The sequence below is a fragment of the Diabrotica virgifera genome, chromosome 8, assembly GCF_917563875.1.
Source record: "Diabrotica virgifera virgifera chromosome 8, PGI_DIABVI_V3a".
NCBI classification, from domain to species: Eukaryota; Metazoa; Arthropoda; class Insecta; order Coleoptera; family Chrysomelidae; genus Diabrotica; species Diabrotica virgifera.
The window spans coordinates 195,165,811-195,185,148 of NC_065450.1; the positions used below are offsets into that span (position 1 = coordinate 195,165,811).

A 19,338-nucleotide genomic window follows, 5' to 3' on the forward strand; every position below is an offset into this window, starting at 1 on the left:
TGCTTTTCCAATTTCCGTCAAACATGTATGTACTCTGCATAATTAAAAAATGGAAAAACGTTTTGCTCATTTTTGACCGAATTATTGAAAGTATCTAAAAACGATTTGATCAAGACAAATCAAATTGTTTTATAATGATATAAGCACTCTACATCCTAGAAATTTTGATACAATAAAAAAATGGTATACTTTTGATGGCATTTAAATCATTTACTGAAAAATTAAGAAAGTTTTATCCTACCATATTATCATCTGTGACTGCAATTAGAGAAGAACTCATGGATTTTGCTGATAAATGGATTATATTAAAAATAGGATTTTGCAAAATAATGAGATTATAGAAGATGGAGTTAATGATGAATATGTTCAGCCTACATAAAATATGAAGGATGATATTATTAATCCAAGTGATAATGAACATGAAGTAACAAATGACAATGTTGATATCGTGAAAACCTCACCTCCGTGTGGTACTAAAAAGTGTAAATATTGTATAGCTTGCTGTTACGCTGTTTTGCATAAGTCTAACTTATATCAGTGTGCTTATCCAAATTTAAATAGTATAATATAAAGCATTTATTAACTCTTTCATTGACACAAGTAAAGAAAAAAGCTTTTCAACATTGAAATACATAAAAAATAGGTTAAGAAGTACTTTAACACAAGATCACTTTTATGCTAATAGCTATAGAAAAAGAAGCTTTGTATGAGCTTAAAAATGATGAAATAATCGACGAATTTGCTCAAAAATCTATTTTAATGCGGAAATTATTGATCAAGAGTTAAGTAATTATTTTATAAAATAATTGCAAAAGAATATTTAGATTATTGCGTTCTATTAACATTTTAAATATTGTCAAATTAAAGTATTTGAACTGTACTTGTATTTGTACTCTCTTGTATAATTGATTTACTAAAATGCAACCTAATACATACATAATTGAAAAATTCTCAATTTTATTTTACATGTACCTTAATTACATCAAATTCATATTATATTTATTTAGGAAATTATGGTTTCTGCCTTACTGCATACAATATTGTCATACATGCCAATTATTATTTGTAAGATTTATTATTCTTAAATGAAAAAATATAGCAAATTAAGAAAAAAATCATTGAATTCAAAGTTTTATGTTTGATTCAAAAATAATTTATATTTTTGCTTTTTTTTGTTTTTTTAATTACCCAATAAAGCATCCTGATAATAGAAGGTAAAATGAGGATGGGAGGCCGCTTTTCTATAAAATCACCGGGCCGCTTGAAAAGTTCCAGTACGCCACTGCTCCTGGACGATTATTCCCCATTTAATCCATGTTTTAAATATTTAAAAATCGTTTTTGTTCTCCTGAAAAATTTGGATTTTTGTAGTTACGTCATTCTTATTCCAGACTGGCGATATATACCTAGGTCACACGATCAAGCTAGGCAAATAGAATCAAACGGCAGAGATAACTAGAAGAATCCGAATGACTTGGGCAGCAGTGGGAAGACTCAGTGACGGGTTGAAAAACAAAAAGATACCAATAAATCTAAAGAAACGGCTATTCAACAGTTGTATTTTACCAGTTATGAACTATGGAATGGAGACCATGACACTTAGAGATATCAGTCAATAGACTGAGAACAGCACAGAGGGCGATCGAACTAGGTATTGTATCTCTGAGGGAACATATAGGAAATGGGTAAGTGCGAAGAAGGACGAAGATATAAGGTGTAATTGGAAGAATTGCGCAAATGAAATGGAAATGGGTAGGACACGTGGCACGACAAAACATCGAAAGGTGGACGAGAAACATTGTACATTAGAGACCACGCGAGCACAGCCGTAGTAGAAGACCACAAAAACGATGGTTAGACAACATCAAAGCAAAAATGGGAAGAAACTGGCACCAAATAGCACAAAACAGAGAAGAGTGGAGAACTATTAGCTTACATAGACAAAGAATCATAAATAAAAACAATATCAAATATAATTTACTAAAATTATACAGGGTGTCCCAAAAAGATTGGTCATAAATTATACCACAGATTCTTGGATCAAAAATAGGTTAATTGAACCTCACTTACCTATATACAATAGTGCACACAAAAAAAAGTTACAGCCCTTTTTAAACACAAACGTTACAGCAAAAAAGTTTTAAAAACATTTTGTGTAACTAAGGGTACCACAATAATAATTTAATTGGAACGTACAAAAAAGTTTGGAGCGGTTTAAGGGAACAAAACCCCCATAAAATTTTTAAAGGTGCCCAAATTTAACTATAATTTATTTTTAAAATGTTCCTGCCGTAAGAATGCCACTTGTCCATTTTCATTAAAAAATCTCTAATAGTTTTCGATATATTGGAAAAAATCGATTTTTATCGTGTAACTTCAAAGGGCTATAACTTTTTTTGTGTGCATATTTGTACTAAGGTAAGTTAGGTTCAATCGAACTATTTTTGGTTCCAGAATATGTGATTTAATTTATGACCTGTATTTTTGTTACACCCTGTAGAGACCTGTTAATAATCTGAAAATTTATTTATAATTTACATTTCTAGGTATATTTTGAAAAAGAGGCCACATCTCGATAAAAGGTGACTTGTCAAAAAAAGACTAAAAGGCAAAAAAGTTTTAAAACACTGTGTTTAACTAATGGTATCACAATAATGGTTTAATTGGAACGTACACAAACATTTGGGTGGTTTATATAGGAACAAAACTCTCATAAATTTTTTATGTAAATATATTAAAAAAGAAGCCGCATCTAGATAAAAACTGGCTTATCGAAAAAATACTAACAGGCCAAGAAGTTTTAAAAACATTTTATTTAACTAATGGTACCACAATAATGAATTAACTGGAACGTACACAAAAGTTTGGGGGGTTTAAAGGAACAAAACCCCCATAAAATTTTTATGGGGTGGACAAACTTCGCTATATTTTTGTTTAAGATGGTGCCATATGAATATTACATGTCCATTTTCAATAAAAAATCTCTAATAGTTTTCGGTATATTGAAAAAAATCGATTTTTATTTTGTAACTTCAAAGGGCTGTAATTTTTTATGAGCACATTTTTGTACTAAGGTAAGTAAGTTCAATCGAACTATTTTTGACCCAAGAACGTGTGGTATAATTTATGACCAATCTTTTCGGGACACCCTGTATAAATCGTCAATATAAATAAAATATAATGAAGTGAAACAAAAAAAAGTAACAAACTATTGCATAATTTAAAAAAAATTCAACTTGCATGATATACCTTAAGAAATTTAATGTTAAGCTGCTGCATATATTTATGACACTCAAATATAGACTAAAATTCTACTTAATCCTAAATTATGTGGTTATCTTAGTTATTGGTTAAGAAACTCTGCTATTGAATAATATGGTCTTTCAGATAAATAGGCTTTTGTCATTTTACGGAACTTGGGGAAAGATGTTGCAGATTTAAGTTGTGGAGGGAGATGGTTGTATAGTTTTTTGCAGAATATAATATAGATTTCTTTACTAACTCACTGAACGGGATCGGTAAATAGATGTCAAGGACAGAATTTCTGGTGGAATAGTCATGTCTAGGTCTTGCTGGAACGACATGTAGATGTTTACGAATTAAGCAAACAGTTTCTAAAATATATAGAGGGTGTTTCAAAAAAAAGGTAACCCCGTCTCTAGGGTAGGTAAAAAACTGAAAAATAATTGGGGTTTGCTTAGTAAAAAATTTTTGTAACGCCATCCGTTTTCAAGATACAGGGCGTTTAAGAAAAAAAAATTTTACGCATTTTTGAAAATTGAAAAATTGAAACAAAGTTTAAAAACCCTAATTATTGTTGATTTATCGTCATAACAATCAATAAATGTCAGATTTCCATGGCACACTTGGAGAAAATAGAGGTATACCTATTAGAACTTTATCATTATTACTACCAGCATAAATTATTACTTCATAATTTTCAAATCAAAATATTCCGAAAACGGTACACAGTATCGAGTTTTACCAAGAGTACCTTTTTCGTGTAAAATTGAATGATGTTTAAGTTTACTTGAAATTTTGATTAATAATTATACTCTTAAAAAAGTTATATTGACTAGTACGATCCGTGTAACTAGCGCCCTCTATGAGAATCAGATATAAAAACAAATTCGTGGGATGTATCAGCTTCCAAAACATATTCGTATAAAATTTCATTACAATGTTGCCAGTAGTTTCGGAAAAATCGTAAAAAATGCGTAAACATTTTTTTTCTTCGACGCCCTGTATCTTGAAAACGGATGGCGTTACAAAAATTTTTTACCAAGTAAACCCCAATTATTTTTCAGTTTTTTACCTACCCTAGAGACGGGGTTACCTTTTTTTGAAACACCCTGTATAGAAGGTAGTGTTACAATCCTGTGATCTTTGAAGTAGCTTCTGCAATGTGTTGTTCTTCTGAAGCCAAACTCAAACTTAAAAATAACATCGAATTGGGCAGCTGTACCAGAACCCCAAAAAGGAAGACCATATCAAAGATGAGACTCGAACAAAGAAAAATATGTTATTTTGGAATAGGCTAAATTTATTTCCTTCGAAACATATCTTGTTGCAAACAAGCTGAGGATAGTTTCTTGCCTAACACATCGATATGAAGGGACCATTTAAGGTCGCTGTCTAAAAAAATACCAAGAAACTTTACAGAATCAACGATACTGATCTGGCTGTTATGAAGACGTAAGGGTTGAAGAGCTGCTTTATAGGATAATGCTACTGTTTTATCTACGGTAAAAGAGAGTAAATTAGAATCGGACCAGGATTATATAGTGAGTAGATCAGAAATTATAGTAGCATGAAGAGTTGCGATATTTCAGTTGCTCCAAGTGATACTGGTATCATCAGCAAAAAGAAAAACTTTTCCATGGATTTTTAAACTAGTGATGTCATTAATAAATATAAGGAAAAGTAGAGGACCCAATACTGAACCTTGTGGTACCCCACATACAACATTTTTGAGACTAGAGTCTGTATCATTTGCTCTAACCAGTTGTTTCCTATTATCCAAGTAAGATTTAATCCAATTCAAAGAAATACCTCGAATTCCATAGAAATCTAATTTTTTATCAAAATGTCGTGATTTACACAATCAAAAGCTTTGGCATATTGGCTATTTACAATCCTAAATACGTCTATCTGCATTAAAAGCGCACGGTCATCTGAACGCCACTAACACAGAAAACCAAAGTGCGAGCTGACGCGCGTTTACAACAGTCGAGCGCTGACAGGCTTGCCATGTCTAGGGATTTTCCCCGAATCTAGGGATTTTTGGAGCTTCAGTGAAGAAAGGGATTTTTTGGAGCTTCAGTGAAGAAAGAGATTTTTCTCGATTTATCTTTGAAATCTAGGGATTATTAAAGTGTGACATAATTTTTATATTTATTGCTAGCGCCACCTACTATGCAGTGATTAAGCATGTAGAATTCAAATTTAACAATACAGTTTTCTTAAACTTTGATGACTTTTTATGTTGTTACAAATTGACATTGACAGCTGACAATGACAATTTCTTCTTTTTTTTGTTGACATTGACAGCTGACAAATGACAATGATAATTTCTTCTTTTTTTATTGAAATTGACGGCTGACAAGGACAATTTCTTCTTTTTTTGTTGACATTGACAGCTGACAATGTCAATTTCTTTTTTTTTTTTTGTTCTATCATACACGGAATAGTAAACAATTACATGTTCTGTGCTTGTGAACTGAGTTAGGGATTTCTAGGGGAAATTGGAGCTTCCGTCTAGGGATTTCCAGAAATTTCATATGGCAAGCCTGAGCGCTGATGCAGCGTTCAACGAACGTTTCATAAAACGCGCGTTAACATGTAAACGGTCTGAATTAAATGGATGTAGAATATAAATGTAGTTGTAAACACGCCTTAAACGCTTTTCATGTGAACGGGCTTTTATAGCAGCAATAAATAATAAAAAAGCAAGCACTTAGTTTGGTTATTTTTATTCTTTGATTAGAAAATTGCTTGCCCCTGAAATTAAAACCATTTCATTTCTTAGTCGTTCCATTGTCGAAGAAAATAAAGGCATGCAGTATCTATTATAGGAGTAGTTCATTGTCACTAGGGAATTAGAGGATCCAATATTCAAGCGAGTGAAAAACAAAACTAATTGGGTAATTGTTTCCCTTGCTGAATGTTGCGAAATAAAAGATTTCTTTAATAGGTTAACAAGGAGTTCTAGAAAAGCAACTACATTCGCAATGTCTGAGATAAATACAAAGCAAGTGGATTCTTTTTCTTTAAGACTTTCTTCTCGTGTCATAATTAAATCATTTCAGATTGTAGCGTTTAGTCCATTGAAATATTACATTTTTTTAAACCTTATCTTGAGTTCTTTAGAGGACGCAATTTTATTTTTTTAATATGTAGGGAGGTCAGTAGAACCTTAGGTTCAAGTTTGTGGGGTCGTCACCCTTGTCCCCCGGCCGCCATCTTGGAAAAAGGGGCGCAAAGAGTTTTCGTGCTGTATCTCGTAAATTAGCAACCCTACAGAAAATTTAATGAAACATAAAATGTAGCAAATTAAATTTTCTACAATTTTATTTCGATTAATATTTATCGCCGAGTAACCAACAAAAAAGTTATAAAGTTTAAATGTTGTAAGGAGTTTCCATTTGGCGGGTATAATAGTTTTTTAGTTCATTTTACAATAAAATGACGTCATAGCAATTTTGTAGAGGGTTTTTCAACGAACAGTTTCCACTAGGTTCTCTTCTTCTTCTTTATGTGCCGTGTCTGTATTCAGACGTTGGCCGTCATCATGTTTACAATTTCCTGAAATCTTTCTTTATCGGCTGCTGCGCGAAATAATTCTTCTACTGTGCAGCCACACCATTGTCTAATAGTACGCAGCCATGAAAGTTTCTTTCGACCAATCCATCTCTTTCCCTCCACTTTTCCTTGTATTATAAGGCCAAGCAGATGGTATTTAGGTCCTCTAATTATATGGCCGAAGTATTCTGTTTTTTCTCCTCTTTATGATGCTTATGAGCAGACGTTCTGAATTCAGCATTTGAAGAACATCTTCATTGGAAATGTGCGAAACCCACGATATCTTTAGGATTCGTCGATAGCACCACAATTCGAATGCTTCTATTTTGTTTAGCATTGTGGTTTTTAACGTCAATGTCTCACAACCATACAATAGGATAGACCACACATAACATTTCAGCACCTTCTTTCGAATATTCATCGACAGGTGTCTGTTACATAAAACTGGTTTCCAGGTCATAAAAGCCTTCCGTGATATTTCGATCCTAGTTATTATCTCTTTATCAGAGTCACAATTTACATTTAACCAGCTGCCAAGGTACTTGAAATGATTTACCCGTTCTAACTCCTCTCCATCACTAGGTTTTACAGCGCTCCAAAGTTGACCAGATTCTCGAATGTCCATAGGGATACAATAAAAACAAAACGTTAGGATTACTTTTCTATCCATATATTTGTTATTCATACAATTTATTATGATCTTAACATTCCTCTGCTAATATGTGTACATATTTCGTGTTGGTATCATGTGGCGTCACGTCTATGACGCGGACACAGTATAAAGAGGGACAGTAGAACCACTCTCCAAAAAATTTAAAGTAAAATCTGTAGTCGCACATGGCGACCGCGCAATGTGCTAAGTCGCTTTTGCCCCACTCTCGCATTGCTAGTCGCATAGAAACGTACGGATTTTAACAGGGAAAACCCGTATCCACCACTGGTGAATTACCAAACCACTGGTGAATTGAAGTAATACCGGCGTACTGCCGGTATTACTTCTTGAGATCAAAGCGCCGACAGAGGAGTGATTTTACTGTGGAACCTCTATATATACTGTGACGCGGATGACTTGCAACGGTATCTATATTGTACGGACTATACATTGGTAGAAACTGATGAAGAAGATCACAGTGACACATATACACAGATAGGTATTTCGATTATACGATATTCGATTTTTGTTATTGCTAATATATCTTCTGGTAGGATATTTACATTATTTATGACTATTCATTTATAGACCAAAACTACAGTAAGTTTATCGTAAGTCATAAGTTTGAACCAAACATTACAGAAATACAGGAGGCAAAAACGAGCAAATAATCTCATGACTTTTAATTTTCCAGAAACAAATCATAACTCTGATGTTCAAGAAGTTAAGAGTTTCATAACTCAAATCGTAGATAACCCATCCAGCGTTGAAGTTAAAAAAATAATCCGAGTGGGTAAGAAAAATAAAAATGGCAATCGACCACTAAAACTAACACTATCTTCTGCTCAAGAAGCTTTTATGGTGTTTAAAAATAGACACAATACCAACAAAGACAAAAAAATCTTTATAAGTCTCGATCAAACTCAAATGCAACGCGAGCTTTTTAGTAAAACTCGAAGTGAATTATTAAAGAGACAAGACCAAGGTGAACTTAATTTAACCATTAAATATTTTAACAATATACCCAAAATTGTTCAAAAAAACTAAGTCAGTCTCCACGTGGCACGCCTCATAATAACTTAAATGTTTATTACCAAAATACAAATGGGCTTCGAACTAAACTTCAGACTCTCTTATTAAATATTTCACATTGTTCCTATGATGTAATTATTCTAACTGAGACTTGGCTGACTGCTGATTTTCTAGACTCTGAACTTGGTATGGAGAGTTACATTGTGTACCGAAAAGATAGATCAAGTGAAACTAGCATCCACACTAGGGGTGGCGGTGTTTTGATTGCGGTCAGGAAGTCAATCTCGAGTGCCCTTTTTGTAAGCAGCAGTAATATTGAACAGGTGTTTATTACTATTGGCAGTGGTCAGTCTATGGCAATATTTGGAACTGTCTATATTCCACCCAAAGCGGAACCAGCTGTATATACCGAATTCAGTGAAAGTGTTGATGAAGTTAGTGAGAAGTATCCAGCTTCCAAACTATTTTTGTTCGGAGACTTTAATCTGCCAAACATTATGTGGTCTAATGATGAACTGTCTTCCAATGTTACTTTTAGTCAATATTGTACTCCTAATGAAACTCAATCTGCTTGGATATTGTCAAATCTATGTAATTTTCACAATTTATTTCAAATCAACACAATATCCAATTCTCGTGTGGTTTTATTGGACTTGATATTTGCTAATGACAGTTCTATTCAAGTTATAGCTTCTGATGAGGAAATAGTTCCATTAGATAGGCATCATCCTGCCTTGAACATTGCCATAAAAGATTTTCTTTGTAGTAATGGCTGCTCAAAAAACCTGAACAGCTCTTACTATTTGGATTTTAATAACACTGATTTTAACGCCTTGAATGATTACCTTTCTTGTGTTAACTGGGATCAAATTCTTGAAAATCAAAGTCTAGATAAAATGTTAAATACATTCTATGAAGTCATGTACTGTGCTTTTGAAATTTTTGTGCCAAAAAAAATAATGTCAACAAAAAAGTTTCCAAAATGGTTCTCGCCAGAACTAAAGAAACTAGTAATTGAAAAGAAGTTATCACATTTAAAATTTAAAGTTAGTTCCTCTCTAAATGATTATAATGCATTCTCGAGCCTTAGAAGTAAATGTAAAGCTCTAACAAAAACTTGTCATAATAACTTTATAGAAAAAACTGAGAATTCCATTCATAGTAACATTAAATCGTTTTGGTCATTCATAAATTCAAAACGAACGAGGACAGGTTTACCAAATGAAATGTCTTTGAACAATATCACTTATACAACTCCAAGTGATATTGCAAATGCTTTTGCATTATATTTCTCATCAGTTTATTCTGAGAAAGTAATCAGTAAACGTGTTTTACCTCCCACCACCAATATAACGATTAATTCATGTAATATTACAATATCTCAAGTATATGAAAGGATGATGGCGTTAGATGTGAACAGAGGTGCTGGTCCTGACAAAATACCTCCTATAGTTTTGAAGAAATGCAGTTTTATTTTGGCCAGACCATTGTGGAAAATTTTTAATTCTTCATTGTATACTGGTTACTTTCCTGATTCATGGAAATTAAGTTTTTTAACGCCAATACATAAAGCTGGTAGTAGATCTGACATTACAAATTATAGACCGATTTCTATATTAAGTACCATTCCTAAGTTATTTGAAAGCTTAGTGTCCGACTGCCTCTCGGTATGTTTCAAATTGTTTCCAGTAGATGAGCAATATGGTTTTCAGAAACACAAATCATCGGAATTAAATCTTCTTTGCTATTTGAATGCGTTGTCAAGTGCTTTGGAGGGTGGGTATCAAATTGATTCTGTTTATACAGACTTCTCCAAGGCATTTGACAGGGTAAATCATAACATCCTATTGTCTAAATTAGAAGCTGCTGGAGTAGATGGGAAACTGCTTGAATGGCTGGAAAGCTACCTAATAGGAAGGCGCCAAGCAGCAAGGATCCAGGATTGTCTATCTCAGGATGTAGTTGTCAGTTCTGGGGTCCCTCAGGGTTCACATCTGGGTCCGCTTTTATTTATTATATTTATAAATGATATTGCAGATATAAACTGTGATAAGCTTTTGTTTGCGGATGATTTAAAAATCTTTTCGAAAATATCTAGTCCTGACGATTGCGAAAATCTGCAATTTCAATTAAATAAAATACAGAATTGGTGTAAAGAAAACGAAATGGAGCTAAATGTCAAAAACTGTCATAAAATTAGTTTTTATCAAGGTAGAACGTGTATTCCGTTTGAATATAAACTTGATAACACACCACTAGATTGTGTTAATACAATAAGAGATCTTGGAATACTGTTTGACAAATCGCTAAAATTCGCAGATCATATTGATTCTATTATTTCAAAGGCTTTACAGATGCTTGGCTTCATGAAACGAAACTGCTATGATTTTAAAAGTCCCAATACCCTAAAATTGTTATACTGTTCTCTTGTTAGACCTTACTTGGAATACTGTTGTAGTATTTGGTCACCTTACTATAATGTTTACGCAGAAAAAATTGAAAAGGTCCAAAAAAAATTCCTTAGGTTTTTGGGATTTAAAATTAGAGCTATTACTGGGAGTAACAGGTTTTACAGTTATGACGAAATTAGAGCATTTATAAATATCAATACACTGGAAGAACGTCGTTATCACCATGATTTGAAAATTCTATATAGTTTGTTAAATGGTACAGCAAATAGTCATTATTTATTGTCTAAGGTTGGTTTTAAAGTTCCTTCATACAGTACTCGAAATGCAGTCGAAACCACTTTTCATGTACCATTTCATCGATGTAATTATGGCCTCAATGAACCTATAACTAGAATGTTACGTCTAGCAAATCAAAATACCGAGAGGCTTAATTTTAGTTCCACACCCAACCAATTTATACGCAACTTACAACAAATTAATATTGCCTCTTAATTGTTTTGTTATGTCCACCTTTACCAGTCTGTTTTTAATTTGTTTTGTATGTAATTTATATTATTTATGTTAACTCTACTTTAACTATTATATTTTATGTGTTATATATATATATATATATATATATATATATATATATATATATATATATATATATATATATATATATATATGACTTATATTTAGTATACTAAATTGTTCCAAAATTTGTAAACAATTGTAACTTTATTGGGCTTGTCCCGTGGAAATAAAAAAAAAACAAAACAAAATTTACATAGACAAATTCTGACAAAGTATCGTATGTAACATAATTTAATAAATCCCGTGTCATCACCCTTTATTCCTTGCAATTTTTAGAAGGATGGGAATAGGTATAAGAGAGAATCTGTTTCCGAATTAAGAAATCCAAAGATTTTATTATTTTTAAACATTTATTTGTTTGAAAATGGAGTCTTTTGGGTTTCGACATTTTGTTAATAGAGGTCGCTATAGCGTCTTAATTATATTTTGTAATTGGCAAGAATGGCAAAGGTATTTTTCGATTCAGAGCATCATTACAGTTGCTTTCCTGATGAGAACAAAAGAGTTCGAAATGGTCCATAGAAAGATGGTAATGATTTCTGAATCGAAATTAAATATAATGCCTTTTATCTACCTACGGTTTTACTCACGTATCGAGTACTAGGAGGCAGATTTGTTGATCTTTACCTCGGTGAATTGATATGTTGTGGAGTGCAACTATGTAGCTCCCCATGTCTATACATTCATCACCCTTTATTCCTTGGAATTTTTAGAAGGATGGGAATAGGTATAAGAGAGAATCTGTTTCCGAATTAAGAAATCCAAAGATTTTATTATTTTTAAACATTTATTTGTTTGAAAATGGAGTCTTTTGGGTCTCGACATTTTGATAATTTAATAAATTAATCTCGGATTGTAGTATTTTCTAAATTTATGTTTTTTATATACCAATTTATAATATTTAAACACATTCATTGTATTAGCCAGAAAGTTGGCATAATAATAATGAATGGGTTAATAAATAAGATCGGTAGATATAGATATAATAGAACCAGCAAAAAACCTCATCCAAACCTTGAACGGTAAAACAGTTTGTAACAAAAAATAAATAACTTTCTCTTAAGAAATTATTTAAACAAAATATTGCAGTATATTACTAGAGAACGGCAGTTCTCGCCTATGGCGCACATCCACACTCCCCTACACGCGACACTATATATACACGAAATTTTCGATTTTCTAAATCTGACTGAATTGAAAATTGGGCCAACTCCCATCTTAATGTTCAGGAAAATACTCATGCATTCATATGTCAACCATCCATTTTGGTCCACGGGTGTGGATTTTACGGCCCTTCCTATTTAGGGTCTGTTTTTTGAGAGAAAAAGTTTCGTCTCTACAGCATACAAGGTATTTTCGAGTTTCGTATCAGACGGGGATAAATTTTAACTACATGTCGATAACAACCAGAAGCAAAAGCAAAGAAAACAAAAAACAAGAAGAACATTTGGAACAAGAAGAACATATAGAACAAGAAGACATTTTCGAAACAACAATCATGGCATCAGAAAAACAAGAATTATCAGGAATAGATAAATTATTACAACTGATGCAACTTCAGTCACAAAAAATGGATAAAGATCAGGAAGAAACATAAAAAAAATGCAAGAAAATCAGGAAGAAACAAAACGAGTAATGAAAGAAAATCAAGAGGAAACAAAACAAGCAATAGAAGAGAACAATAAGAAAATAGAGGAACGCATAGAAAAGTATGAAAAGGAAATAAAAGGATGTTTGACAATAATGAAAAACGAGATAGAACAACAAGAAATGAAAATTAAAGATCACATGCAAGATGAAGGATCACATGAAAGAACAAGAAATGAAAATTCAAAATAAAATGGAGGAGTTAACAAATTGCCAGAAAAAGGAACTAGAAAATTTAGAAAATAAGTTGGAAAACGCATTACAAGAGGACAGGCGAGAAATAGAAAGAAAAATGGAGGAAATCGGGAATTAACAAAATTTCGGAGAAAGAAGGGAAACGATTATCCATAGTACAGAGGATATGAAAATAAGATTTGGCGGTGATGTAAAAAAATTACACCCAGTAATTTTCATAAATAATTTAAAAAAGAATGTACAATACATCGGTAACTTCGAAACAGCCAAAGAAACGATAAGGAACCATCTTAAAGATGAGGCGAGTTTATGGTTTGATAGCAAAGAAGAAGAATTTGACAATTGGTATAAATTCGAACAAAAGTTCCTGAGTTATTTCTGGGGAAAATACAACAGCTAGAAATAAACAAGGAGTTGCAAAATGGGAGGTACCATGATAGAATGGGTATTTCAGAACAAACATACGCGCTACAATTATACAACAATGCAAAACACCTACACTACAATTGTTCATCCGAACAGATAGTAGAACTAATAGCCATACATTTTGAAGATACCTTAGAAGATCACATAACTTTGCAAAACTACAAAGATATCGACAGTTTGTGCCAATTCTTACAAATACGAAAAGCAAAAATGAGAGAAAGAGAAATAAGAAGATCGCAAGAAAATTATAGACAACGCGAAAATCGAGACTATATAGATAGAAGACACAACTTTAGGAGAGATTATACAAGATGAGAATTTATTCCGAGGAGTGAAAACGAAAATAGAGACAATGGAAGAGGAAACTATGAACAAAGAAATCGGCAATGGAACGAAAACAGATATCGAGAAAATCAAAATGGAAATGACACCCGCACATATCAAGAAGAGAGAAATGATAATAGAAGGAATGAACAGGGTAATCGTGGAAACCGATACGGGTCCAACAGACCGAGAGAAAAAGAAGAGCGGTAAACAATACGCAAATAGACGAATATGAGGATGAGAGACAAAGCGACGAAAGAAGAAGCAAAGAAGAACAGCAAGCGTTTTTTCACGAAGGCGTTCACTAAACACAAAAGAACAAACAGGAATTTTGTGTCACCCGAAGGAATTTATTAAATTAGCAGGAAATAATGATAAAAGAAATGGAGTAAATTTAAAATCTGTAGATGGTTTTATCAATGAGAAACCTATTAAAATTATGATTGATACTGGTTCGGAAATTACATTGTCTCTGTGTGTGTGAAAAAATGGCTTGGATGCGAGTCCGATAGCCACAGATTTTTATTTTATTTTTACCTCAATTTATTAGTTTTGTTCATGGACGTATAAATAAAGACGTCTTTATTTATACGTCCATGGTTTTGTTATATTTATACGTATTTCACTTAAATGATTATATTTGTTTCTTTCAAGTAGTTTATGAGTAATTTAAATATTTTCATTTTATGACAACGTAGTAGATATTCTATACTAATTGGAAAATGAACTTGTGTTTGTCGTAAATTGTAATATAATTGATTTATATATCTCTCGTTAATTTTACATTCCAAGAAAATATGGTTTAAATCTCTAATCGAAACATTATCACAAAAACAGACTGATGAATTAATTATTTAATTATTTCATTGATTAACAGGAAATTAATAGAAGAGGTTGATTTAACGAATTTAATTTACAAAATTCCCAGGGTAAATTTAGTGGGCGCAAATAAACGGACTTTGGCAACTATAAATGAAGGAATACGAATAAGGATACGATTGGGCAAGAAATTTTATGCACTACAATGTGTTATAATGCCGAACATGATACATGATATGATCGTAGGAGTGGATGAATTGTCAGAAAAGCATGTGGTGATAGATTTCAAAAATAACACGATGAAAATCACAGATGGAAAAGAAGAAGGACCGAACATTCTGGAAATGAACAAGGAACATGAGAAACGGAAAAAGGATAATGTAGACAAAAAACAAACGGTGGAAATGAATTTGGCAATGAAGCAAGGACAGAGAAGAAATAGGAGAAAGCAGCAGAAGATAAGTAAAGACAAGGAAGCCTGGGATTTCGCGAAAAAAGAGATGAGCCCAAAAGAAGAAGAAGAAGAAAAAAGATTGATACAAGAAAATGAAGCTTGGGATTCCTCAAAAGAAGATATAAGCCCAGAAGAAGAGATCAGAATAGAAAAAGAAGGCGAAAGAGATACCATTGAAACTGTGTTATTTGAAGAAGAAGTATGCAAAATGGAGGAGGCAGAATACACAATAAACATGTATAAAGAATCGGAAGAAAACGAAAGAAAATTGACATGTGGAGAAGAAAAGGTGAAGGAACGGCGTGTAATATTGAGGGAGTATGAAAATCTATTAAATGAAGAAAACAGAGTAGCCAAAAAGTATGTGCATTCATTTGCAGATTGCAGATGAGCAGATTTTTTTAAATGGGAAAGTACATCACGTGACACCTCATTTAAAATCTTTTGAAATACTGATTACAAAAATGTATAATACTTTAATCCTTTTTAAGGGCGTAGGCGCAAAATTTCGTTCGACCATATATGTTTTTCGAATCCTGAGGAAACTGATTAATATTTTTAAAAAATTTAAACGCAGAATGAAAGATTACATTATTACCGAGACTGAAGGTCCCTTAGAATAAACAAAAACTTTCTTTTGAATGAGATATTTGAAATTAAAAATCAGACTAAATTTTCTCTTTTTGTTTTTCACCACTTTGACTTATTAAAGTAATTATTATAGAAGTTCTCAGTGACGTTTGACCCTCGATAATATTGTAATATTTCATTCTGCGTTTAAATTTTTCAAAAATACTTATTAGTTTTCTCAGGATTAGAAAAAAATAAATGCGTTTAAAAATAATTCAAAATAAATTTTGCGCCTACCACCTTAAAAAGGATTAAAGTATTATACATTTTTGTAATCAGTATGTCAAAAGCTTTTAAATTAGGTGTCATATGATGTACTTTCCCTTTTAAAAAAATCAAAGTTGTGCCTGTCACCTGAAGAGGAATCGCGTAAAGTTCGAAACATTGATGCTATAATATACTATGATTAGTTTAAAAATCGACATGTCCGAGCGTTTTGCTTATATTCTTAAAATAAACAAGTTAACAAGGGGGTAACACTTATTCCACCGCACTGTATAATGAGAAGAGCAATCCGTTAAGAGTTATAACGAAATGGATACCACCAGGTAAAAGAACCAGCGACAGACCTAAACTGACATGGAGACAACAAGTGGAAGAAGATTTAGGAAGTAAGGAAATTAGAAATCTGGGAAGGATAATCTAAGAGAGCAAACAATGGAGAAAAGTAGTGGAAACAGCAAAGTTACACCAAAAACAGTAAAAACAAATTCAGAATGGGATGATTTCCCACACAAAAAGGTGCTCCAAGTGAAGACAGCTTCAACTTCATCGGGAGCGTATAGATTTTATACCTATATGTATAATAAAAAAATATCTCACCTCCAAACAAAACACTTAATACCAAAATCACTTCCGATATCCAGACCGCAGTCATATTTCCAAATATTATCACCAAATCACATCACTGTATTTCCTTTTCTCCATAAAAACTATCAACTGTCATATGTTTGTAAATCACTCTGTAGATTCGCACCATAAACAAAGCGTGAGTCTTTCGGTGTAGCGGCGACGCGTAATATTCATGCGGATTCGGGCGTCTAGCGTCTGTCTGCGTCTGGACGAGCGTCAGATAGGAATGAAGACTATCCCGGCATGAGTTGGATGTGTTTACAAATCGGGCGCCTGCGTTGTTTCGTTAAATTTATTTAAATTTTGATATTTGTCTTACTCTATATTCAACATTGGAATGAAGTTTTCAACCACTTGGGATTATTAGCATATAGTTTAGAGAAATAAGGAAAAAAATATCCTGTTGGTGACACAACCCCCTCCAGGCCTAAACCAAATTTTTGAGTAGTATGGACTTCTACAATAATAACCTATATGTTTCTTGCAGCCGATTTTGATGATATACATAGTTATAAACAAATGAAGATCAAAAAACGGTAAATTTTCGCTTTTTTCGTCTATTACCAAAAAGTTAAGCATTTTAAACAAATTTGAGAGTAAGAAACTCATAAATCGTATAAAAAACTTCAATATGGCTTTCGCTGAATATGTCTATCCTTATTGGTTGTTTAGAAAATTGCAAAATAATTTATAAATTTTGAAAACAAATTGAAGAGTCTCAGATGCAGAATCCACCAATTTAATAAAAACTAAAATGGTACATAGTAATTTAAACCTGAGACTTTTCGCGTTGAAAGTTCTTACTGGTACATACATCCTTAATCTGCGACTTTTTCAATTAATAAGACAGCAGACGACGAATATAGAAAACGAAAGGGAAACGATCACATTCCGCCTTCATCCGTCTAGGAAAAGGACAGCAGAGGAACTTTCAGTACTCAAACCGAGTAAAGGAAATAAAATAATATATTAATATTTTCCTAGACGGATGAAGGCGGAATGTGATCGTTTCCCTTTCGTTTTCTATATTCGTCGTCTGCTGTCTTATTAATTGAAAAAGTCGCAGATTAAGGATGTAAAAGTAAGAACTTTCAACGCGAAAAGTCTCAGGTTTAAATTACTATGTACCATTTTAGTTTTTATTAAATTGGTGGATTCTGCATCTGAGACTCTTCAATTTGTTATAAGATGTCGCTGTATCGCGTCTAATGGGAAGTTTGAATTATTTTTCAGATTCGCTTTAAAATTATCTATCTATCTAATCAGCCCTAAACATCCATCCTTGGATATAGGCCTCCTCTTCCTTCTTCCATGCCTCTCTATCTTGGGCAATTTGCATCCATTTTGACCCAGTGTGTTTCTTCAGGTCATCTAACCATCGCATCTGTGGCCTTCCCCTTTTTCGTTTGTGGTTCCATGGTCTCCAATGTATTACCATCTTAGTCCATCTTTCATCCTTCTGCCGTAGGGTGTGTCCGGCGAACTTCCATTTAAGCTTTGCTACTTGGGTAGAGACGTCTTTCACTTTTGTTTTGTTACGGATCCATTCGTTTCTTTTCTTGTCTGATAATTTAATGTTCAGCATTTGTCTTTCCATGGCTCTTTCTGTCTTTGCTATTTTTTCCATATTCTCTTTTGTAAACGTCCATGTCTGAGAGCCATATATTAAAACAGGGAGTATACATTGATTGAAGACTTTTGTTTTTAGGTATTGCGGGTATTTTCTGTTCTTTAGAATATAAGACAGTTTTCCGAATGATGCCCAGGCCAACCTTATTCTTCTCTTTATTTCTTCGGTCTGATTTTCTTTATTTAATCTAGTGATATGTCCTAGATATATATATATATTCTTTTACTTGTTCTATTCTTGTTTGTGCCACTGTAATTACTAGTTCTTCTTGTTGATTGGTCATGGTTTTTGTTTTACTGTAATTCATCTTCAGTCCTATCTTTGTCGATTCTCTATCTAGTTCTTCCATCATTCTTTGTAATTCTTCACTTCTTTCTGCTATTAATACAATATCATCAGCATATCGTAAGTGATTCAGATATTGCCCGTTTATGTGTATACCCAAACCATCCCAGTGCAGTTGTTTGAACACATCTTCTAGCGCTTGGTTGAATAGCTTGGGCGAGATGGTATCTCCTTGTCTTACTCCTCGGTTTATTTTAATAGGCTCCGTTTGTTTCATTAGCTTGATAGTTGTTGTTGCCTTATCATATATATTTGTAATTAAGTCGGTATATCTGTAGTCTATTCTGCTGTTTTGTAGGGAATTCTTTACTGCCCAGTGTTCCACACTATCAAATGCTTTTTCGAAGTCAATAAATGCCATGTATAGCGGGATATGATATTCGTTAGCTTTTTCGATTAATATCTTCATCGTTAAAAGGTGGTCACTTGTACTGAAGCTTTTTCTAAATCCAGCTTGTTCTCTTGCCTGGTATCCATCTAATTTAGTTGTTAATCTGTTTGTTAATATCTTGGTTAATAGTTTGTACATCACATTTAGTAAAGTTAT

At 32.8% G+C, this 19,338-nt stretch overlaps 1 protein-coding gene across 1 annotated transcript in view; it reads right to left on the reverse strand.

The window, feature by feature from the left end:
• Positions 1-17,026, reverse strand: part of LOC126890525 (uncharacterized) — a 236,605-nt gene extending 219,579 nt beyond the window's left edge. The window contains exon 1 of the mRNA XM_050659530.1: positions 16,787-17,026. Coding sequence (XP_050515487.1) covers positions 16,787-16,841 — 55 coding nt within the window. The 5' untranslated portion in view covers positions 16,842-17,026. The remainder of the gene's footprint in view (positions 1-16,786) is intronic.
• Positions 17,027-19,338: the final 2,312 nt, after the last annotated feature.